Genomic DNA, 24,500 nt, shown 5'->3' with positions numbered 1-24,500 from the left:
TATGCGGTAGTGAAAACTGCCGCATAGATGCTGTAGTTCAAAACGGTACAGTTTTGAACTACAACAGTTTTGGATAGTGTGCCTGCAATAAAAACAGTACTACAACATTAATTAAAAATTGAGCTTTTTTCCACGCCGGGAATCACGCCATTACAGTGCAAACGGTAATGTCTTGTGTTATTTTTTTTCGTCCAAAGGCTCTAAAACTGCTCCCAGGTCTTGTGTTTTTTGTTTTTTTAATATGCATATTCAAGGTGAATACAAGCAAAAGAATGGCATCGAGTTTACATTGCTCAGACTCTCTATTTCCAGCTACCCAGCAAAATTACGATGATTTTACGTTTGATGTCATTACAACTGTTTCTCTACAACAAAAATTATGATGATTTTATGTTTAGAGTTAAGTGTGTATAGTTTGTGCCATAAAAAACATTGATAAAATGCAATTGCATTTTTTTCTGTTAAAGTCAAAAACAGAGAGCAAAGTTTTATGGAGGCAAGTAGTAGTTGCCTCCTAGAGATCGAGTGAAAATAACAGAGCAAAGTTCCAGAGGAAGAAACCTGCAAAAAAAAAACAAAAAAAAAAAAGCCGACTCTGAAAATTCCTAAAAAAAACTAACAGAGACCAAAGTGGCAAAGTTCCAGAGAAAATATCAAACTTTTTGCACACATAAGAGGATTCTAAAAGTTCTTAAAAAAAATTAAAAAATTAAAAAAAAAATGAAAAAAGAAGGAGGATTCTAAAACATGGTTTGCCTCTTGTGAGGACTACTGGAAAGCTTAAACATGGTTTTCCGTTTGTAACGGCGTGATTCCAAGCGTGCAAAAGAGTTATTAATGCTGTAGTGCCGTTTTTATTGTAGGCACACTACCCAAAACTGTTGCAGTTCAAAACTGTACCGTTTTGAACTACAGCATCTATGCGGTAGTTTTCACTACCGCATAGAAGCCAAATCCTAACCCTATTATATATCTAGCCTCAATCTCGGAGCGGAACTTCTTTGCAAAAACCGACTTAAATTAATCCGCTTTGCTTTTGAAACCTATCCATCCCACTCCTGCCCCTTTTTTTTTCTCGCCTTTCCCTCTTATCAACCAAGTCCAAAGATCAATTACTGGAAAATTGTAGCCTCAAAGTCTGAAATCTTGAAAAGGCCTGCTTTATAGACAAAATCATGCAGGCAGTGCTTTATGTCTCTTTTATTTTTGGGTCACCCTGAAAGAGAACTGGCCTACTGTCACATCTAAGTATCCAATGATATTAGGTGTGCACTCTTACGTAAAAAAAAAATAAATAAAAAAAAATAAAAAAAAAATAAAAAATAAAAAATCTAAGGAGAAAGAAACTGGAGTCTTTTAAGTAAATTGCCCGAGCTAATTTTGGGTGTAAAACATTTTGAACAAATGCCGAAGAACGCCAAGGAAAAGAAGAAGAAAAAAAGAAGCCAAAGAACGCTCTGCCTATTACAAACACGTTCTAATTCTTGCAAAATTGTTTACCAATTAAAGCAGTCTAATCGCCACATTGGGAACACTCTGAAACGGAGAGCAAGGAAAATGACAACAGTTTCAAAAATCTGCTCTCTAACTTAATTTTGCAAAATTACAGAACAAATATACCATGTTATTGCCGCTTCCTCCTTCCCGAAAATATACAAGAAAACAGGCCATTGGTGGCTTCTGTCAGTTCTCCTATGAGTTTCTTGAGGAAATCAATAAAGCAGCAGCAGCACAAACTCCAAACAAAAGAATCATGTTGATGATAACCCTCAACTTAAACAACAGAACTCCTCTTTTTTAAAGACACATCTACAATAGCACAGCAGAAAACAGGGATTACAAGCAGCAGGCAGATATATGAAATTACAAAAAATAATCGGGCGTCTTGCGTGTGGTGTCGGGCTCAATTTGTCGAGGGGCTGGATCAAACTGCAGAAAGTTCTGGTCCATATTCTCCCCAATTTCCAGTATTGCAGCCATATTCCCACAACGGTAACAATAGTTTGGAGCACTAAATACTGTCACCACGTTCTTTTCCTATAAAATAAGTTGAAATATAAGTTAACAAATATGCAGCCAGAAAAAATAAATAAATAAATTTCCAACTCATTGCAATGGGGTTCACTCACCTGACACCAGTTGTACCCTTCCATGACAAGCTGGTGGGCTCTTGAAATCAGTGTCAGCCCATTGGTATGGTTGAACTGAGCAGCTATATCCTGCCCAAATGTATATCCAGCACCACGTGGAGATATTCCCCACCCACAGCGGTCGTCTGGATCAGACCATAAGAGATCACACATTGGTCCTTCATGCGGAACCTGTTCATACACAACAAATGATGCAATAATTGTCATGCAAGCATACATCATTTACATGGAGAAGAAATAGGGAGAAGAAGGCAACTGGACGCCATTTTGACATACATAAGTCGGTAAAAAGATCAGCACCCCGACAATAGTAATGCCTGATCTTAAAAATTTTGCTAAAAAATATAAATATACTCCAATGCAAACGATAGCCATGTGTAATATGAAAATGTGAGATGCGCGATAATACACGTACCTCCTGTATACGGTCCAAGGCTCGAATATTGTCCAACGTATCCAAAGATGGCGAAAGACCTCCATGCAAACAGAAGATCTACAACAATAGTAGGAGTCAGAAGCTGTCATGAAATTAATCAACTAAACTATCGGCAACATATCAAACTCAAACCTGACTCTCAATAAGAGCTGTGAGGGGTAGATAATCAAATAAATCAGTGAAGTACTTCCACACATTGGCATTTCCATATTTTCTCAAGCATTCGTCATAAAAACCATACCTGAAAAAGAGGGAAAAAAATAAATGAATAAAAATAGAGCAGAATTCTGCCAAATTAAGTGCAGTATTGTTTGTGTAAGAGGGGGAGAGCTCATGGTGACATCAAATAATTCTCTCTCAATTATTTCACTCAACAAAGTCTTACTGCAGCTAATGCAGGTTTGGTACTTAAACAATCATCTTTATCTAGAACAATAGCTTGTCAAGCAATAAGCCATCATACACCAACTAAGCACTTGTAATTTTTTTACTCTAATCTTATTTCAATTATCCATGCCGCACCATTGAGCTTAGCTATATCACTATTTATTGCACAAGGCAAACAATATCAAACAATTCTCTTCTGTACACAGGATTACCTCCAGCAATATCAAAATGGGCTAATTTCTTAAACTATACATTTCTAACCATACACTGAATAGAAGACAATAATAAAAAAATCACGACGTCATTGAAGAGAAGACAATAATAAATAATCACCACGTCAAAAGAACAAACCCAAGCCATGCACACACACCCTTTTTTTTTTGGGTGGGGGGGGGGATTATACAGATAATTTAAGCATAAATGGATTAAAAGATACATTTGTCATCCCAAACCTCAAACATTTAGCAACAGTTGCACATGGCTGGTGTCCATTAGCAAGATATAAACACAAATTTCTGTGCTTTGACCAGTATACAACTTGATATATCTAATCATCAAATACAGACAGGAAACAAGAAAATGTCTTACACTTGAGTTATTTGCCTGCTCTCATGATTCCCCCTAAGAATTGTGATCCTATCTCTATAACGAACTTTCAGAGCCACCAAAAGTGTGACAGTCTCCACTGAGTAGTACCCACGATCTGCATAGATGCAACCAATAGAGTAAGAAAGGCTAGTACATCCCATAAAAGGAAAACATAAAACAGGTATAGCAAACCTGCAACTCACATCACACAGGGTTTACTAACAATGACCACAATAGCCTCCTTGTTATACGATGAAAAAGAACCATAGGGAGAATTAAGATAGCAACAATCTGGAAAGATGAAAAGAGGGGCCTGAATATACATACACAAAAAAGTATGACATGAATAACACAATCCAACCTATTCACTCAACAGTAATATTGCCCTCTTCAACCTTTCCCATGACCTTGCAACACCTCCAACTGAAACACATCACTTATTCATTCGAATATACAATATTTGTTAGACATCACATGGACATCAAAATTGAACACCTTGCACATAGACAACCACTCCAATTCTTCTTGAATACCCACAATTATTGTAAAAAACAAGAATGGCTTTGCAGCTGTACAGAAAATTTTTCTTCAAGAAACACATTCATTTTTGCATGATACTGTAGAAGCAAAATTAAAACTTGATCCTCAGAATCTAGCAACTATCAACCAAAAATAAATTGAATTCACCCCCTCATTCCCTAGATAATAAAACTGTAGATGTCTTAGCATCTTTGAGTCTAGCCCTATCGCTCATTTTTAGCATGTGGAAAATCATCCCCATGTAATCCAATTTATAGGCTTAGTCTTTACAGTATCTTATACAGCATAATCAGAATTTACAAGGATCTCACATACAGCACAAAACAAGCTGAAACAATTTACCATAAACCGTTTATTAGCACCAAATGGAGACCAGAGAGCCTTGAGCGCCAACCAAACTGTAGTAGTATCTTGCATACAACTTTTCATTTAATCAAGATTTAAAACAAATAAAAATTGTACTGATGATTGAAAAGGATGGAAAGTTATTTTTCTTTTTCAGTTGATGGATGAAAAATTGTACTGATTGAAAAAAGATTGCAAAGAAAAAAGAAAAACATATAAACTCGGCCTCCATGTATCAAAGAAGTACTTAACAACAGCCACCATATTATTTATATTCGGCATCTAAGTATCTAACCAATACAAATTCAACCACAAACAGTGTTAAGGCATTTATTCTTCAGCAAATCATTACGAAACCGGCACGAAAAAACTCCCAAAATGAACACATCAAAGCATAACTCAATAAAATAACAAAAACAAAATTATGGCACACACTCACCTACATAATCGCCCATAAAGAGATAATTTGTATCGGGCGCATTCCCTCCTATCCGAAACAGCTCGATGAGATCGTAGAACTGGCCGTGGATATCACCGCACACCGTCACCGGGCACTTCACCGGCTGCACGTTCCACTCCTCCACTAGAATCGCCCTCGCCTGATCGCACAGCGTCTTCACCTCCGCCTCCGGTAACGGCTTGCACTCCATCAGATGCTCGATCTGACGGTCCAGATCCGAATGTGACGGCATCGTTTTAGTCTCTCTTTATCAACCTCTTCCCGCTCAGATCCACGCCGCCAAGATCGCCGATTTCACTGATCGAAAGCCGCGTACAAAAACTCGGCTCGACCGATCTCCAAGATTTCCGATTTACTCGAAACGGATCTGTGAAATGGTAGGGTTAGGGTTTCGGATCGAAACGCGGAGACGGAGAACGAAACGAATCGTTTTGACGATCGCTTTGGGTACGACCTTTCGAGCATGCCTCGCTCTCTTAGCGCTCGCTCTCTCTATTTCTCTCTTTTAGAAAAAAAAAATGGAAAAATAAATTCAAAACCGTATTTATGTGAATGAGAAAAAGAAGAGGGAAATGGAGGAAAGCAAAGGAAATAGGCTGCGAAATGCGACGAAATGAGACTCAAATGCAAATGAAATGCGGGTTTGCGATGTTTCTTGAAATGTGATTTGTTTAAAGCATTTAATCATTTAGATTTATTTCGTCAAACATTGTAAGGAGCGAAGGTTTTCTCTCTCCGGTGGCTCCGCCGAGTCAAAATCATCAAAAAAATAAATAAATAAATAAAAGATCGACACGTGTCGCACCAGCTCCTCCTTTTGGACGGTTCATATCCACTCACTCCGCGCAGATTAGCATTCCAGAACAGTTTAGGAGGGTTGGGTGAGTCAATGGACGAAAGCTCATGAACTTATTCCGTATTTTATTTTAATTATCTCTTGTGCAATTATTATTTATTTTTTTTCTAATTTTTTTCTTTTTTTTTTATTCTAATCTTTTATTAGGTATTGTATGAGTTTTTGCTGAATATTTCACGAATATGTAGTAGCTCATACAAAAAAAAAAAGAGAAAGTTGTTAGATAAGGTTTCCTTTTGTTGCAAATCATAATAGTTTTAGTTGAAATTATATTTGTTAGGATTGGAATATATGTTGCATGTTGACTTCTTGTGTCTAGTTTCAATTGAAATTGAACCTATTACATTAAAATACGTGCAAGGGCAAAATTAGGATCTCATTTAATTTGAATTTAGTTATTCAATTTCTAATTTAAATAATAAAGTCTTTAGAATTTACCCAAGTTTTAAATATGTCCATGTGTCACTTTATTGTCAAAATTAACCATTTACCATATGTCACATGTGTCTCATTTGACACATCAACGTCTATATTAGTTAGCACCCAATGTTAATAGGAAAATGTTAGAATGCAATAACTTCCCCACATATTGCCCATCAAAAGCTGATGTGGCAAGCATCTCTTAATATTATTTTATTATATTTTGTTTTATTTTTAAATCAAAATTAAAACAATAAAAAAATTTAAAAAAAATGTAAGGGTGGCTGGCCTTCCTTTATGAGGTCGCTCGTCGTGCCCCTAGGCAAGGGCCAAGAATATATATATATATTTTTGATTTAGCCCTCGAATTACTCCCAAGGACTATAAGTGTGGTTTCGGCCACCCCCAATGGGTTGTTAGGGGTGGCCATGAACCCATTTTAAGAATAATATGAGTTTAGCCCTTGGAGGTGGCCAAACCACCCCCAATGGGCCAAACCCATTTTATTCTTAAAATGGGTTTGGCCCTTGGGGGTGGCCGATCCACCCCCAATGGGCGGTTGGTGGTGGCCGAAGCCACTCCCATGGCCCTTGGGGGTGGTTCAGCCACTTCCAAGGGCTAAATCATTAAAAAAAAAAAAAAAAAAAAAAAAGGAAAAATTACAGTTTACCCTCACAAAGTTGTCAGCGATTTGCAATTCTGCCTCAAAAGTTTCAATTTTTGCAATCCACCCCCCTTAAAGTTTCAATTTTTTGCAATTTAGGCATTCCGTCTGTCAAAGCGGCTTTGACTAACGGAACAGTGATTACGTGCAACGCACGTGATCACTTTATGCAGTTTAGTGCCCAAAATACCCCCATCAACATTCCCACCCTCACTCACTCCCTAACCCAGATGCTCGGCTCAGTGTCCTCCGTCACTTGGTACCTCTGATTTCTTCTCCAAATGCTGATATATAGAGTGAAATTATGTTGATTTTCTTGGGTTCTGTTTGGTTGCTATGAAAATAAAAGAAAATAAAATGACATTTTAAGTGTAGGGATTGCATTTCAGAATTTTGATATGGTTTCCGGTCTAAATTTTAGTTTTTGGTCCCGATTCGTGATTAATCGATGAATCAAAGCTTCAATTTTTCTTTTTCTTCTTCTTCTTATACCCTTTTAATTGTTACCAACGGGAACGTTTGATTTGTTTGGTATCCGAGAAGACAAAAGCATTCTCTTCTCTGAGTCTTACATAATGCTATGAGGCTCTGTTCTCATAGTGGGGAATCTGAAACAGAATATATCATTGATAAACCTAAAAAAATGTTAATTTGATTCAAATGAATGAAGTGTTTGTGAATATTGATTATTATGATGCATTTCATGCAGTTGAAAATTCAGAAGAGTTTTTTGAAGCTTCCAAGAAGGGGAATTTGATTCCTCTATACCGATGCAGATTCTCTAATCACCTAACTCCGGTGCTTGCATATCGGTGTTTGGTGAAGGAAGATGATAGAGATGCTCCAAGCTTTCTGTTTGAATCGGTTGAGCCTGGTTTGGGGGTTCCAGTATTGTGAGAGCACTTATATTTGGGTTAGGGAGTGAGTGAGAGTGGGAATGTTGATGGGGGTATTTTGGGCACTAAACCGCATAAAGCGCACATGATCACTATTCCGTCAGTCAAAGTGGCTTTGACTGACGGAATGCTTGAATTGCAAAAAATTGAAACTTTAGAAGGGTAGATTGCAAAAATTAAAACTTTGGAGGCGAAATTGCAAATCGCTGACAATTTTGAGGGGGTAAACTGTAATTTTTCCAAAAAAAAAATTACTTTTTTTGGCCCTTGGGGTGGCCGGACCACCCCCAAGGGCCAAGGGGTGGCCAAAAGCCACCCCTGCATTTTTTTTTTAATTTATTGTTTTAATTTTGATTTAAAAATAAAACAAAATTTAATAATATAATATTAAGAGGAGCCTGCCATATTAGCTTTTAATAGGCAATATATGAGAAAGTTATTGTATTCTAGCATTTCCCATCTCAATATCACTTCAACAAGTGCCAAGTCATCAAAAAAAAAATCAAAAGACCCAACTAAGAGATTTACTGATTTAGACTGTGGGTGATCTAAACTCTTATCTCAAACTAGTAATGCTATAAACTTTTTATTTTTTATTTTTATAAAGTTTATATGAACTTTTAAAATTATCATTATATTGTAAATTAATCACTATTAAATTTTGATTTAATTATAATTTTAAAACCTATATCAACTTCAAATAAAAAAATTTGATAGCATTAGAAAGAAAAAAAAAAAATCTATCCCAAATTAGACCCAAACCTAACTCTTTCTATTTGGATAAGCGTGGAGCTAAAATGTCTACATTCTTTAGTAATAATACAATCTTCATTGACAAAAAACCAAAAAGGAAAAGGACAAAAAAAAAAAAAAAAAAAAAAGGTCCTACAACATCCTAGTAAAGTAGCGCTGTCCCAAGGAGAGATGAGGTTGCAAGGTTCGAAATTGGCCAAAAAAGAGAGAGAGAGAAAAGGAAACGCATAAAATATACAAGTAATTAGCTTGGGCTTGATTTTGGTGGCAAAGTGAGGCCTTAAAGGAAGTCCAACACTTTCCAAGTTTGCCCATCTGTTGGGCTGGGTTCCAATTGAAACATTCGTGAGTTTTATCTTTATTGATGATGCCTATGGCTATGGAGTATGGACCATGATTTCTGTTTGGCTGTCTCACATCATCACATGCATCAAAAGCACCGGTTTGAATCTCTCTATTTTTTTTTTTGCCCTTTTTCCAATTTTAGGAAAAAATCCCTCTCCCCCTCCATGAATCTCATTTACTTTGGGCCCAGCCTCTGCTTCTCAATCCATTCAAAACAGAGCAAGAAAGGTGAAAAGCAAATAAAAAGCTCCAGTGTGCCTCCTTTAAGTTTCACTTTGAACAGAATGACCGTATGGGCATGTGGAGGCTCCTTCTCTTTTCCTTTACATATTTTATTTTTTCTTTTTCCTTCTTCCTTTCGATTATTTGATTGCCACGAGACTAGAAGAATCTTCATGCAGTTTAACATGTTTGAATGGACCGAAGACCAAAACAGTCCACCACCTCCTCCACCAAAGAATCCACAGAAAAAAAATAAAAATAAAAAGACTTAAACGTACACAACCATACCTTTTTTTTTTTACAGGTGGAAGCCACCTTTAATGGGTGGGACTTGCTTTAGTTTTGGAACTCATCCCACCTCTTTTAAAGTAATTTGATGGGGGATTAATTAATTAAAAAAAAAACTCTGAACAAACCCAAAGCTTTAATTGCCAATTACCCAAACATGCCTTCAATTAATATTCCATAGATAAAGATTGGTGCATGCATGTACCCAGTACGCTCCCATGCACGCATATTGATATGGCTGCTAAAATCTCTCTTGGGTTCTGCTTCATCTTCCTTTTCTTCCCTATTTTTTTTTCCCCTCTCATGATTAAAGAGGAGGTAAAACGAAATTAGTGGGGGGTTTTTTTGCAAAGGAAATATAGGCTGAATAATCTTCCTCTGGATTCTTTGAGCATATTTTTGTGTGGGACAAGCTTCCTTTTCTTTACTCCTCCCCCATAACAAACAAGAGTAAGTAAAATAAGAGTTGCATGCATGCGTGGATTCTTGATTACTTTCACTAAGAAATACATACAAGCTTGTGTCAATTTCTTCAATTTAGATTTCCTGGAGCTTTTTGAGCCGGTGATCCTTGGGTTCGACCAGGAGGTCGTCCAGAGTTCCCAGTTCTCCTGAAAAGAAGAGCAAAAAATGGAAGGATCATCGTCAAAATCGAATTGACAAGAACTATAGCCATGATTCTTGAAGCTCAACTTGTAAATTGGTTCCATTTGGAGCTATAAGCAAATTCAACATTATCCTCAGTAAGTGAGCTAAATATTTGAAATCAGAGGTAAATAATTGAGACAAGTTTCTAAGTAAAATTGATACGAAAAACTTAGTATTTTGAAATTAGTTTTAGAAAGCAGATTTGCCAGCTTAATGATGTTAAGTAAGAGTACTTAGTTTATCATGAGAAACTCTGATACAGTAGAGAGCTCACCAATTGTGATAAAGGAAACAAAAAACTGATAAGAAAGGCACCATGAAAAGCTTGAAGCTTTCACTTCATAGTTAGAGAATCAAATGAAATGTTTAATAACTTTGAATAATCATGATTAGGGGATGGAATAAAGTGTGCAGGCAACCTTTCTTTTCCTTTTTGTGGTCTGGGGGTTAATATATATACTGTAACATATTTTAAAGGAACTTGTGAGCTTAAAGCAGCACCTCAATGTAACAGTCGAAGCATGGAATCCCCAGTTTATATTTTAAGCAACAAATCGAGATAAAAAGAAAAAAAAAGATATGCAAAAAGACAATTGAGGGAATAATTGCAGGCAGTTTAATATTACTCATGTCCCCAAAAAATGGCTCTCTTAGAAATTAAAAGCACAAATGTTAAGAAACAATTTTTAAATGCTTCCTCTCTACTTATATATATATATATATATATTCCTTTATTGATTGCTTTTCCTTTTAAGTTGGAAAGTCATGAAAATTTATATCATACAAATATTTTGGAAAAAAAAAAAAAAAAAGGAAAATTTGAACTCGAGGGAGTAACGAACAAGTAAAAAAAAAAATCTATAAATAGATTGTACTAATTGAAAAGGATCATTAATTACACAAAGCTTAGTAATAGATTGTGATAAAAAAAAAAATTCAATCACATCAATTTAGCAAATAAGTAAAGTTATTATGTACCTCTCACCTTAACTAAAGTTTCTATACTAATTTCACCGGGTCGTAAAAGAGCAACAAATGTGTCGGTTCATAATTAGTAAAATTTTGTGCATGTTGGTTCATAATTAGTAAAATTTTCCGTGCACGTGCCCCATACGTACCCGTAAATTTAAAAGAAAAAAAAAAACTTGCTGATGTCAAAAAATATGAACACACATATATATGATTTAGACGGTAATTAATGGTAATTAATTAATGATTTAGAAAATATAAACACAACACACACACACACATATATATATATATATATATTGGTAATTAATTATATGTACCTGTTATGTATAGGATCTGGTCCATTGGGAACTCTTCTTTTGCTCATGTAGTTGAAATCTAAGTCTGGATGGTCAAGGAGCTTGTCTCTACCCATGATATCCGCATGCTTGAAATTTCCTACGGAGTGAGAAGTACTCGTAGAAGTTGGAGCGCCCATCTTTCCTCTTCCACTCGCCTGAATATTAACCAAGAAAAGAAAAATAACCCCCGCCAATGCAAGTGCTCCAAACAAGACCTTGAAATGCAAGGAACTACGACGACGACTACTACTACTACTACTTCCACCCATCCTTTATATATATATATATATGGATATTTAATTTATTTCTGTGGGAGAAGATGCCTTGTACTTGAAGGGACACAGATCAAGGAAAAAACAGAACAACAGTAGTACTATGGTTAATTGCACATGATGAGTGTGGTCTACAAAAGAAGTGGAGGAAATTAAGGAGAGAAGGGGGAGGTGGGAGGTGGGTGATGTCTGCAGGGGAAAAATTTTTCTTGGGGGGTTAGGGGGTGGGCGGTTTTTTACTTCATGGGGGGGAGGGTTGGTTTTCTTTATAGGTAGGATGGGATTCTGTTGCACTTTCTCGAACCTAGAGAGAGAGAGAGAGAGCTTAGCTGGTTTCGAACGTGACATGGGGGGAGAACCTCTTTGCTTTATGCTGAGAAGGTCCCAATACTAGTCTTCTTTTGCTTTGATTTGTGTATTTTCATGCAGCAGCGCTACGATACCAGAGACCCTCATCTATGCACATCCTTTACGTACTGTACAACAGGGTGAAAAGGAAAAAATATCGTGTTGCCCGCAGTTTCATGAAATCTCCATGCCACTAGGGGATTTTATAAAAAAATTAAAAAAAGAATCCAACATGTGTGTGCGTAATAAGCTATGTAAGACTGAGTGCTCAATATCCACGTCGGAACTTTGAGGATGAAATCACTTTAACAAGTTCATTATCATTTTAGGACAAACAAATAAAAAAAAGTTTTAAAACATATATATACATACACACATGCAGCCTGCTCAAATCTAGATGATGAATTACACTTTTAAAACACAAAATCAACGAGAGAAATTGAAGCTTTGAGATTAAGGTGAAGGCAATCACAAGAGTTGTCTTCCACACAACTGTTAGATTCAAGCAATTTTGGGACTTGTTCTGCAAAATAATCAGAACCCAAGTTCAAGGAAATGAAAAAGGGAGAAAAAGTTAAAAAAAAAAAGAATTTGAGTGGAGGGGAAAAAAGGGTTTTACTCGGCTTACAGAAACATGTTTCCAATAATGCGTTTTAAGGCCATGCTTTGTCCTTTCTTGGAATGTGATGACAGTACTCCTCATGTAAGATGTGTCTCTTTAATCCTTATTACCTTTAATCCCTATTATCAAAATCTTATCTGATTGATCGATTAAGAAAGTTGATGCAACAGCAATATATATATATATATATATATATATATATATATATATATATATATATATATATATATATATATATATCAAGTTGAGGGATTTCAAATCTATCTGAGCTTGTTGCAGCATAATATACAAGTGCATTTTCAAAATTGTTGTCAATAGGATTAAATCCTTTTTTTGCTTGGGCTTGTATAAAAACAAATTTAAATTCTGGAGCTACTAAGAAACTATCATAGCAATTAACCGATAGAGTTGGCAATTTTTGATACGAACACGACTCAAAATTAGCAAGTATTTATAGTTTAGTATAATAGGATTTGGGTCAAACCGGGATATAACACGATTAGAGACAATTAATAAACGGATTAATTTTCTTAACCCGCAATTGAGCCACATAACTTGTAGAAATTTTAATTAGAAAATTTTTTTATCTACTTCTCATACTATTAATAATTAATGTTCAATTCATGCTTAGTGAGGAGGCTTTATCATGTTATTTGTTAGAATCTAAAGTTATTTTCTTTATTGCTATGTGTTTGTTTTAATTAGATATTGCGCTGGAAAGTTGGATTATTTTTATTATAGATAATTGGATATTTGTTATTAAATAGGGTAAAATGAGTCGTGTTGGGGTCAACTCAATATGATTTGTTTATTAAACAAATTATATATGCGAGCTGTGTCATGTTACCCATTTAGTTAAACGGATTGTTTGACCTATTTAATTAAATTGGTCGAATTATGGTTGATTTATACAATTGTATTGATACGACACACACCTAACCCATGAACTGAATTGCAATCCCTATGAACTAAGGTACAACCTGTTGGTGCTTTGAAGGTTAATCTAATGAAGGTTTATGAAATTGTCATGTGAAAGTTTCTAAAGGTTAAATGATTCAGAGAATGCATCTTATCTGCCAAGTTTTTTTTGTTAGTATATAATTAAGGATTTGAATAGTTTCTTTCAAGGGACAGAAGATTGAAACAAGGTGATCCTATGATCCATTATCTTTTTTTGCTGACAATGATAGCTTTCTTTGATCTAATGAATTGCGTGGTGGCTAAAGAAAAATTCAAGTTTTAGTGGAGATGTTAGAAAGAGAAGATCTCACACATTTATCTTATGGGTAAAGATCAACAGCACGCGGCGTGCATTGCACGCCCGTGCTGTTGATCTTAAAAAAAAAAAAAAAAAATTTTTTTGCACTGGGCGTGCCACGCCCGCGCGTGCTGCCAATCAGTGCTCCTTATCTTATAGATGACCTGATTTTCTGCAAGGGAAATGTAAGTTTCGTCACCTAATTAAGCAGCCCACGGTCTCTATTTGTTTAAGGAAATGTAAAGGCTTTTCCCCAAACGCTAAAGATTGAGATATTATGCAATATCTTAGGTGTTGTAGAGTACAATGACTCTAATATGGGTTGTTCATTTAAAATGAACGGGCCATAAACTATCACGTCATCTAAAAAAAATTACATATGAAAACCTCATATCTTTGTCCATCGCCGCCTCTCCCTCTACTCCCTCGCTACCTCGTTACCACTGTTGAGCGCTTACCTTGTTAGCTACCTCCCTCATCATTGGTTCGTCGCGAGAACTGGTCAAACTACTCTCGGTAGTCAAAGAGGGCCCACTAGCTTATGGGGGTGGCCAAACCATCCATTTTGGCCACTTGAGATGGTTCAATCACAACCAACTTCAATGGTTCTAATTCACTTACTGCCGCTCCCCTCTGTCCCTCCATACACGAGTTCGATCTCCATATCCCAATCCCTCCTCAGCTCCTCCACCCCCTCTCCTCTCGCCTATTCTTCCTCCACGCCTCCCCTCTCCATGACTGAACTATCAACATGCGCCCCGAGTATCGCGCATATACTAGTTCCTGCCTCCTCCAAATCCTTCGATCCTAAATCCATGATATCTATATCACTCAACATCAACATTTGTATATAATATATACTCACTTTGGCAGACTTTTGATTCATATTTGAAAATCACTACTAAAGATAGCTTTTGTTTGTTTTACTAATTATATATTTATCATTACCAAATGTTGCAATGGCATGCATGTTAATGCAATATTCACAGCATATTGAAATTATGCTATGATGCCACATAAGACACGTCATACTTACTACTTGTTTAAAATTTAAATTATGTCCGAAAAAGAAAATACAAAAGTAAAAGAAAAAAAAAAAAATGTTAGTGGATGTGGTGGCCACCCTCTCGACAAAGGAGGGGTAAAGGTTGCAACCACCCTTCCTCTGCCATGGATGGAGATAGTGGCTGCAACCCTCCTCTCCACCAAGGAGGGGTGGGGTCCGTGGAGACCCCACCACTCCATTGTGAAGGGGTAGGGTCACCTCTACAGTTTTACTTCAATAATTTTTTTCATTTTTTATTTTAACTTTTATTATATTTTAGGGCATGACATTCAATTTGTATGTGTGACATTTGTGACTTGAATTAGGCTATTATTCAATTAGTAATTTAGACAGAAAATGTGACAAGATAATAATAAACTTAAGAATGTATTATTCATTTTATAGAAAACGAAGTAGCTATTTTAAATAATTTGAATGCATAGGATATAATTATTAATTTTCCCAAAAGAAAAATGCATTGGTAATACTATTGTACTAATTAACATGCGTGGAAGCCTTCTAGAGCATCTTTAGCAAGAATTTTCATTTTAACTACTCAAAATACAATTTTTTTTTCATTTTAGTTATTAGTTTTCCACTACACATTCCAACAGAAAATATATTTTAACTATTTACTCTAATTAAATATTATTTTCCATTATTATTTTGTTATTTTTTATCATTTCATTTTCTTCTCCCATAAAGAGAGAGAGAGAGAATGAGAGAGAAAAGATAAAAAAAATATAAAAAAATATTACTTAAAAATTGTTACAATAAACTTTCATATTTGAAAGTTTAATGTAGCAATTGTTGAAAAAAGTTCTATTTTACGATAACTGTTTGAGCAAGAAAATAAGGCATAGTGACTAAATTTAGTTAAAAAACTAATTTACAAGAACTGCTGGAGATGCTCTCAAAGCCAACCAAATTGATATTCTTAAGATGAATTTATGAATTTCTCATTTTTCTACTTTTTTCCCTGTTAGAGTATTATATAGCATGCTATAGATTACGGTTTATACAAATCTAAGCTATCATGGTTTTGTATAAGATTGTGGGCAAAACTTGTTTTTGTTTTAATTAAGTTACCATATATATTTGAATTACCAAATTCTTATATGTACCTCTTATCCTAATAGCAAAAAACACAAGTCCTTATAATAATATGGATTTAACTTGAGTCCAATTCTAGTTGGAATTGTGACACGTGCCCCTTGTGTCCTGTTATAATTAGACACATGTCCCATTCTTAACGAGTCAAATTTCAATTAGAACTAAACCAAGCTAAATCTAAAAACATATAGTATCTAGAGAGTTTTTATATATAGTTGTGGACATAGGCTTTTAAGAACAACCACCACAAATCTCTATATATATAATCATTGTCTCCTAGTATCTTGTTTAAATATTACATTATTTTTCTCTTTAATTAATTATATTTTATCATCCGCCTTGATCAAATGAGAAGCCGCCACATAGATGGCACATAAAGATTCTACCACATGGTTGATATGAAATTTCAAACATAAGGTACATGTAATTAAATTTGTAGTTTAGAAATCCGGACGGCCATGCATATGGTCCACCAATTTATGCCCTAATCACTTGAACCACTCGATCTCCTTTTCTTTTTTTTTTTTTTAATCAACAAAGGAAACGGGGAAAGGGTTACGAGTTGCGGCTACTATTGTAATATGTCTCTGTACTCTTTGGAATTTGAGGATGTGATCGATCTTGAGAGGATCATATATATATATATATATATATATGAGCACGAATAGACTCAAGCCTAGCTAGAAGCTGGTTCCATTGCAGTATAAGGCCGGCATTATTTAGGGGAATATAGGGTGCCTTACTCTAAAAAGAGCAAGCATATGGCACATTTTGTGTTATCCACAATCTATATGAATCTCACTGTACAAACACATAAAAGTTTTTATGTATTGGAGAATCCTATGCTTTTACTCTAATAGCTTCTCCTTTAAGGTTCATCTATTATATATATATACAATTTATTTTTACTCTACCTTTCACTACAATGATGGCTTCGAATGCCTTTTGCCTAATTAGTGCATGTTTGGAATTTTAAATAAAAATGTTAACAAACAACTCAAATCAAACAATTCTTACAAGGGTGGAAGCATATGTTTTAGTACTGTTAATGCATAGATTGTTATTGAAATGCGCATTATTAGTGTGGATTTTGGTACCGTTTGGCAACCCTTTTCCTATCTCTTCAACACTATTCATCCTTCATTTTTTTTCAAAAAAATATAAATATTAGAACATTCTTACTTTTTGTCTGCATCAACTAAAATAACAAAAGAAAAAAGGTTTGCCAAAACACTTCCTAGCTTAGAAGTGAGGAGGCTGCATGCAGTTGATTGTTCTAAGAAGGCTTTGATAATTAGTGTTGGAAGGAAGCTTTGATAATAATTCGGGAATGGAATCCATTCTGAGAATGGGTTTGAGTTGTACAAACACTCCAGTTGGAAGCCACGTTAATTAAGCTAATTAATTAAGCAAGAAGAAGGGGTCATGTCCGTGTAATTTGATTTTCCGTATCTTTGAGGATTTGCTTTGAAAAGCTTTCCCGGCCGCTGTAGCCGGAATGAATTAATGCGTAGGACATGCAGACAGTAAATCAGCCGTGGCTTTAAGGAGGGATATTATAATTTTGGAGTGGAACAAAAAGCATGGGCGAACTAGTTCGAATATCTCCTCTGTCGATCATTATTCGGTCATATCACGACCTCTCGCCATCATGATTCAATAGTTGCCGTAGCTCCCATATCTTTTTTTTTGCTAATTTGTTACCTGCTTTTTTGTCTACTTGTATAGTTCTCACTCACAATATAGAAAATATGTACGTACACTGATTCCTATTTTTAAGTTTTTATTTATTTATTTTTTTGATAATTAGTGATATAACACGCTGATACAGTAACCATATGAACGCTAGGGTGAAAAGAGGATAAAAGGTTTATAAAAATCTATCAGAAATTTGACAGAACCATCTCTGATGCATTTCTTTTAAGTAGGGTGTTACAAGTCTCCAACCACCGTTTCACTTTGACAACTGTCATTCATTCACGTTAGTGATTGAGTGATCAACTTAGATGAGTTCATGTGGTTTCTCCATTTGGATGTGAATTTTCTGTTATTAAGTTGTTAAAATTTTATAAAATTTAAGTAAATTAAGAGAAGAGGGTTGCGATGTTCACTTGTTCTGAACTGTTTAAGATGTGGAGCAAGTGAATCCACATCTCTCTTTTCTTAATCTAAAGTAGTAAGGAATCCAACCCTTTTCATTTTACCTAGACATTTTTCTCTCTCTCTCTCTTGTGTGTATTTGTATAAGTACTTGAACTATAGAAACCTTATAAATAAATGGATGTGTTAATTTGATTAAAAGACATTAAAGAGAAATACAGAACAGAATTGTCATATGTCCAAAGGCTCCATTCTTTCAGGAGCTGTTGATATCTATCTAAATATGCTTTCTACGAGAAAGATTTAAGAAGAAAATTATTGTGTCTAGAAACGAGCCAAGCACTTTATTATATACATATGCTTCTTCAGTAAGGGCTAGCTAGGAGCATGAATGATTAACCACAAAAAGTGCATTCCTTTGCACCTAAATTCACTCTCTATTGGCTTCCGTGGTATAGAATCGTCACTTAGAAGATGTTGATCATCTGTTATTCCTGCCTGAATATGAAATCATATCTTGCGAGTGGTGGGAACATTTCTCAAAGTTGTCTGTACGAATCCTTAAAGAAGATGATATTGATATTTATATTTAATTATATATATTATATATATATACCATAGGTACGTAGGTCACCTCTATATATATATATATATACTCCACTCTCTTTGTCTTTGCCCATGATACTTCAAGCAAGCTTGCCTAATATAATAATGTGCTTCATGGGATAAACTAGTTTTGGAGTGATATAGCATGTTTTATGCACTTTTTTTTTAAAATAATAATTGTGTTTGTCAATGTTTTTTAAAGGGTTTTTTTTTTTTTCTTTTCTTTTTTTAAGTGTATGATGTGACATAAAGGTCAAATTAATTTTGAATATTTTGTAATTTGAATTGTTTGTAAAATTTAAAGAGAAAACAAGCATGTATAGTTTAGGTAGATTAAGATGAAACCAACGATTGTAACCTTTGCCCATTATATATATATATATATATATATATATATAATTGCCTTCTTTGTAGTCTGCAAAATATTTATTTCATTAACTTTATATTTGGAGAGATTTGATTAAGTTATGATTTTTTCTTTTTTCTTTTTTTCCAATTGAATTTTGAGGTAAGTAATCAATGGAATCTCTTTGGTTAAAAACTCACATTATTAATTAGGGGGTACTTGTTAATTAAGTGGATGTTGAGATGACAGCACATATGTAGGATTCACCTGAAGCTATGTTGCAACTTGCAAGCATAAATGGCGCGCAGTGTATATTACTTGAATTAAAATATTAAATTACTAACCATAATTCTTTCTTTATATATTTATAGTTGAAGTGGGCTATCTTAATTATTTAATATGCCAGACAATGTTGGCGCCCACAGGTTTAAGATTAAGAGGGTATATTAAAACTGCACTTTGTGAGAGAGGAAAAGGAAGACCTGAAGCCTGCAAATTCTGCCTCTATTCTAATGTAATTTGGTACCATCGATCACTTGTATATTGGGCTCGTTTCATTTATCCAAAAAAATTTAGAAATTGATCGTGGACCATTGAAGACCCTTTTGGCAGCGAGCCACCTCCAACCACCCCACTCCTTGGGTGGGCTTGCGGTCACCCTTCAATTTTATTTTTAATTTTTTAAATTAAATTAATAAAAAATTAATATTTTAATTAAGTAAAATTGTGCATTTTGAATGACACGACTATTAAAAATTTTGACAGCAGAAATTTTATTATCATTTTAATTAATTTAGGGAGTAAATTTTTCAAAAATAAAAAATAAAATTTTTTTAAATTTTGGAGAGTTGACATGGACTTATTATACATTTTTCCTTAAAATAAATATTTGAATTTTTAGTTTAACATATTAAAAAAAACAAAATAGAAAGAAAAACAAAGAGAGGAACCATCGCCTCATATCCATCAGCTCGAGCTACTCCCAACGAACTCACATAAGGCGCGAAGCAATGTATTGTCAGGCGAAGGCAGGTAGGCTAATGATGTGCAGTGCGAAGGAGGTGGTGCTGCTCACCCAGGCGCGCACGTTAGCTTCACCCACCACGGCGTTATCGCGTCCCTCTAACGTACGCCCGTCACCGGATCCTAACCGCTCTCTCGTAACCATGACCACGACCAACGATCCTCTCGAGGTCGAAGCCATATTTCAGCAAAAGCGGTCGCTTCGCTCCAAAATACGCAAGGAGCTCAAGAACATGGACCCAATCCGGAGATCCGAAGAAGGTTCAAAATTTTAACTATCATCTCTGTTACCCAAATGACTCTGAGCTGTTTGTATGTTTGTCTGTGTGAGAATTCACATTCTTCAGTGTTTGCAATTTGAATTTGTTTTGATCGTTTTATAAGAAAATGATTGTATTTATTGTGTGGAATTGGTAAACTGAAAACAAAAAACAAAAAACAGAAAGGGAAAAAGATTAATGGGGGGCATGAGTTTCTAGGCCTAGGGGAGTCCAATAGAAATTCTGTACCCTTGTATTTACTTTATGGTATATTTGATTTCATTTTCAGATAATGCAATTCAGAGTATTGTTTTGGGAGCTCCGTGGTTCAAGGCTAGTAAGAGTTTTTGTGCTTATATAAGCTGTGCCGCTTTACGAGAAGTGGATACGTCAAGAATTGTCTCAGAGGTTTTATCCAAACCAATCGAAGGTTTGTTTTGCATTGCATTTTCAATGGTTGACATTTGGCAATGGTATGTGAGATGATCTTCCAATGGATTTCAGATTCTATTTTTCAAGAGTAGGCTGAGTACCAGTCAAGCTCTTTGTTTAGATTTTTCAAAATGTTATTTTAAGGACGTTGTATTCCAACTTAAACAGATGCATACCAGAACTAATTTTGCAAAAAGAGACTGGTTTGGTTAATGGATGCATACTTTCAGAGATTTTTGTTAAATCAACACTTATGTCAAAAGCTTAAGCTAATAGAAAATGATAAATTTAATTATTTAATTAATATTCTAACCATCATCATTTTCATATGTGGGCTCAAACTTCACTTCAATAAGTGAAACCCAATATTTAGAATATTCAATTAAAATGAGAGCTGAATTACAGATATAGATTCGAATTTATGACTTTTGTTCTAATATCATGTTAAACCATAAGTTTGTCTAAAAAACTTACGCTGGTGGGGAAGAACTCGATTTAATCATTTAATTAATATTCTAACCGTTCTTACAACAAATTGTCGACTAATTTGCAGATCAGAAAAAGCTTTATGTTCCACGAGTGGAGGACAGGAATAGCAACATGAGAATGCTCAGGATTTCCAATGTTGATGATCTGATTGAAAATTCAATGCACCTATTGGAACCATCTCTAGTACATTCTGACGGGAAACAACGTGAAGATGGTACCATGTTTCTGTATTTGCTGATCTATTTTTGTGTCCCCAGCATGAGATATTAGTGTTACTGTTTGTTCTCAACATTGTCCACTCTTCATTCTCATTTCATGGGTCACTTGCATGCATCTATTTGCATTTGATTGTAGTTTATCCTTTTGACTTTTCTTTATTTCCTTTTTCCACCTATTTTACGAAGTAACGCAGCTGTTGCATGCAGTGCAAATAAAATTTTGATACGATAGACAGCTAAGACATTACCCCCCTGTATCTCAGTTCTGCTTAATTCCCTCATGTAATATTGCTCTGTTGAAATCAGATCGATTAAGGTTCAGCCATAAGACCAATTTTTTTCTTTTCTTTGTAATGTTAATTCTCTTGTCTTTGTTGCCAGATTGTTTTTAATTTAACAAGCAGTCATTTTTTTGTGAGATTGGTAAAGGCTGTTGATTATCTGAATGAATCATTTGGTGCAGTTATGGAGGTAAGCGATCCAGTTGACTTGTTCATCGTACCTGGTAATGTTTTACATCCTTTCCCTTGATTGCCTGCCAGTACTGGACGCTTTGGGAAGTCTCTTGTCTTGATCATCTCTTTTCATTTATTATTCTACCAGGACTTGCATTTGACAGATCTGGAAAACGTTTGGGCCGTAGTGGGGGGTAAGTTGATGCATCTCTTTTCCAGGGTTTATTACATTACACAGTAGTTATAACAGTGGAGTTCTTGGCTACTAAAACCCTCTATTACAACATTTATGACATTTATTAATTTTTCGTGTTTAAATATATAATAAAAGAAACAATAGAAGCTTCGTTTCTATTTGGATAAAACTATATTGACGAATCAGGGACCTAGGACAAACACTGGTAGGCACTAAAAGTGTCAGATAATAGAATTTTTTATCGCTAGAAGTTTGCTAGGCACGTATTTGAGTGAAATTGGGCTTGTATGGTTTAGGGTTTTGGCGTAGAAAGGCTGGAAAAATAGGTTGGGTTAAGGGTTAATTATAGAATAATATAATGGGTATGTTTTGAAGCTTAAAGCAGAAGAGAAAAGGAAGAAAATCTTATCTGCTTCATGGCGGTGAACAGTAATTCGGGAATTGTAGCAGATCTGGTTCTATGTGCTTGGAAGCTAATAATAGGTGGGCTTTGCTAGGGTTTCTATCCTAGGAATTTTAGGGTCCTAAGAGTGAGAAATCAAGGTCAGACTGTAGTTTTGAATGATGGGTGAATTACTGGAAATTAGAGATACATGAAGAAGAAGATAGATCTAAGCATCACACCTGGTTTTCTCAAGTTTCATTTCTAGATTTTCCTTGGCATCAAACCTTTGATAGGATAACAAATAAAAATCCCAAATAAGACCAATTGGCCAAAAGTACAACCCATGTCCATAAATATTAAATTCACAAAAATACCCTTGACTTCTAAAATGAAATGAAACTAGATTGAAATAAAAATGGCTTCTCATTATTTGCTTCATTCTTTCTGGTTGGATAAAACTCGGCCTTTGAGTTTTAAAGTAATTTAGTAGTAAAATTAATGATTTCTTGCATCCTCATCATTATATAAAAAGGTTGAACATGATTTTATTTCGCTTTTTCATTTGAGGCAGCAATGATGATAACGATATACCTAGGACTCCTACTGGATAATTGAAATCTCTGGGAATGAAAAAAAATCAATGGCTGGAACATTTTGAATAGGCAGCACATCCTTAATTCAGTTTGAAGAGAAATAGGAGCAACAAAACATTCAGTAGTAATTTTGCTAGTAGATTAATGGACTCAAATATGACTGGTTTGACCAGATATTCGAAAAACAAAAAAGAAATTAAAAGTCAAGTATGATTGCATAAACTCCTTCGGATCTATAGATGCAGGGACAGGATTTTTGGTATGTCATTTGATTCACTTTCTTTTATGTCCATTCAAATATGTTTTTAAGATCTTGTGTTGTTTTGTTTTCTTATGCATGATAAATTCTGAAAGTTACTATGATCTATTCCTGAAGAAATACCAAGAGCATGCAAAGGAGCGGAAATGGAAGCATCCTCTCATTGGTAATTGTCCACTGCTTTTGGTTCTTCCCATTATTCCACAGTAACTATATTGTTGAATTAACAGCGTTGAAATTTGTTTTTATCCTGTCTTTATATCGATGTTCTCTTGTGTTTTATGGTTGGTTGCAGTTGCACTATCATATTCTCTGCAGATCATAGATGAAGGAGCTATAGCAGTCACTTCCAAGGATGTTTCTGTGGATGCTCTTGTAACCCCTTCTGGTTACATACCCATAAGCTCGGCTGCTTTGGAAAGGGGCAAATGAAAAGAAGCTGTCTCTTTTCTGCAGTGTATGAAGAAAATTGTCTCACATCTTACCCGAAGCTGGTATCCTTTCAAATTGAAGCATGGAAAGTAATTTCTAATTTCAGTGCATTCTTAAATTAGTGTGTGTGCTGCTCGGCAATTTGCAGGTGTCCTTTCATGTGTCTTTAATTAACTTGTGTTGGCAAGGGAATGGGTATATAGCTTGCCATGATTTAATGCAATTCTCAATTTTGGTGATTGCAGGATGGAAGAAACTAATATGGATCTGGCTGCTTCTCATGCCTCCTTGGAAGTTGTATAATAATCTTAAATTAGATTCAACTACTGTAGTTTGGAAATATAGTTTTGGGTGCTCATTTGTGTTCTACAAAAAGTTCTCAATTACTTGTAACTGTAGAATGGAGACAGCCCAGTTCCTACCCAATTGCCGATTGACAGCTTGTTTGAATGAATCAACAAGATAAATTTTTGCTAGATATCATGACCATCAGACCTGTAAAATTTTGATGAAGAAAGTCACCACAGTGGAGGTTTTCCCGCCTGTAACAATGACACGTGTAAAAGAGTTGTAGAAAAATTATAGGTCTAATATTTTTCTTCCCATTATTGGTTGCATATGCAAAGTGAGGTAAGAATGTTTTTAGCATTTTTCATTATCATTGAATAATGTTATACACTATGGTTTATAGCATCTCTCTTTATCATCCCCTGATCCCCCCCCACCCCCCCAACCACCCA

The 24,500-nt window shown here is 35.1% G+C and overlaps 3 protein-coding genes across 5 annotated transcripts; 1 reads left to right on the top strand and 2 right to left on the bottom strand.

The window, feature by feature from the left end:
- Positions 1–1,737: 1,737 nt before the first annotated feature.
- LOC132177544 (serine/threonine-protein phosphatase PP2A catalytic subunit) lies at positions 1,738–5,465 on the bottom strand. Its single transcript, XM_059589912.2, has 6 exons — positions 4,886–5,465; positions 3,562–3,676; positions 2,719–2,827; positions 2,566–2,643; positions 2,130–2,321; positions 1,738–2,037 (listed from the first exon to the last, which is right to left on the bottom strand). The coding sequence occupies exons 1-6, from the start codon at positions 5,136–5,138 to the stop codon at positions 1,864–1,866; spliced, it is 921 nt and encodes a 306-aa protein (XP_059445895.1). The 5' UTR covers positions 5,139–5,465; the 3' UTR covers positions 1,738–1,863.
- A 4,055-nt stretch (positions 5,466–9,520) lies between these two features.
- CLE26 (CLAVATA3/ESR-RELATED 26) lies at positions 9,521–11,796 on the bottom strand. Its single transcript, XM_059592592.2, has 2 exons — positions 11,288–11,796; positions 9,521–9,961 (listed from the first exon to the last, which is right to left on the bottom strand). Exons 1-2 carry the CDS (start codon positions 11,575–11,577, stop codon positions 9,883–9,885), a joined length of 369 nt encoding a protein of 122 aa, XP_059448575.2. The 5' UTR covers positions 11,578–11,796; the 3' UTR covers positions 9,521–9,882.
- Positions 11,797–19,955: 8,159 nt separating this feature from the next.
- LOC132179758 (5-formyltetrahydrofolate cyclo-ligase, mitochondrial) lies at positions 19,956–24,453 on the top strand. Of its 3 annotated transcripts, none has more exons than XM_088515427.1 (8): positions 19,956–20,302; positions 20,591–20,731; positions 21,287–21,436; positions 21,904–21,945; positions 22,044–22,089; positions 23,424–23,494; positions 23,624–23,822; positions 24,006–24,453. In XM_088515427.1, exons 1-7 carry the CDS (start codon positions 20,029–20,031, stop codon positions 23,758–23,760), a joined length of 861 nt encoding a protein of 286 aa, XP_088371553.1. In that variant the 5' UTR covers positions 19,956–20,028; the 3' UTR covers positions 23,761–23,822; positions 24,006–24,453. The 3 variants fall into 3 exon arrangements, with proteins under 3 accessions (XP_088371553.1, XP_088371554.1, XP_088371552.1); XM_088515428.1 differs by having other exon boundaries at positions 23,624–23,849; XM_088515426.1 differs by having other exon boundaries at positions 23,624–23,908.
- The last annotated feature ends 47 nt before the right edge of the window (positions 24,454–24,500 follow it).

This window comes from Corylus avellana, chromosome 4, assembly GCF_965113065.1.
Source record: "Corylus avellana chromosome 4, dhCorAvel1.hap1.2, whole genome shotgun sequence".
Taxonomy (NCBI): Eukaryota; Viridiplantae; Streptophyta; class Magnoliopsida; order Fagales; family Betulaceae; genus Corylus; species Corylus avellana.
Note: the sequence above shows the minus strand (reverse complement) of the source record. Positions and strands in the feature narration are given on the sequence as shown.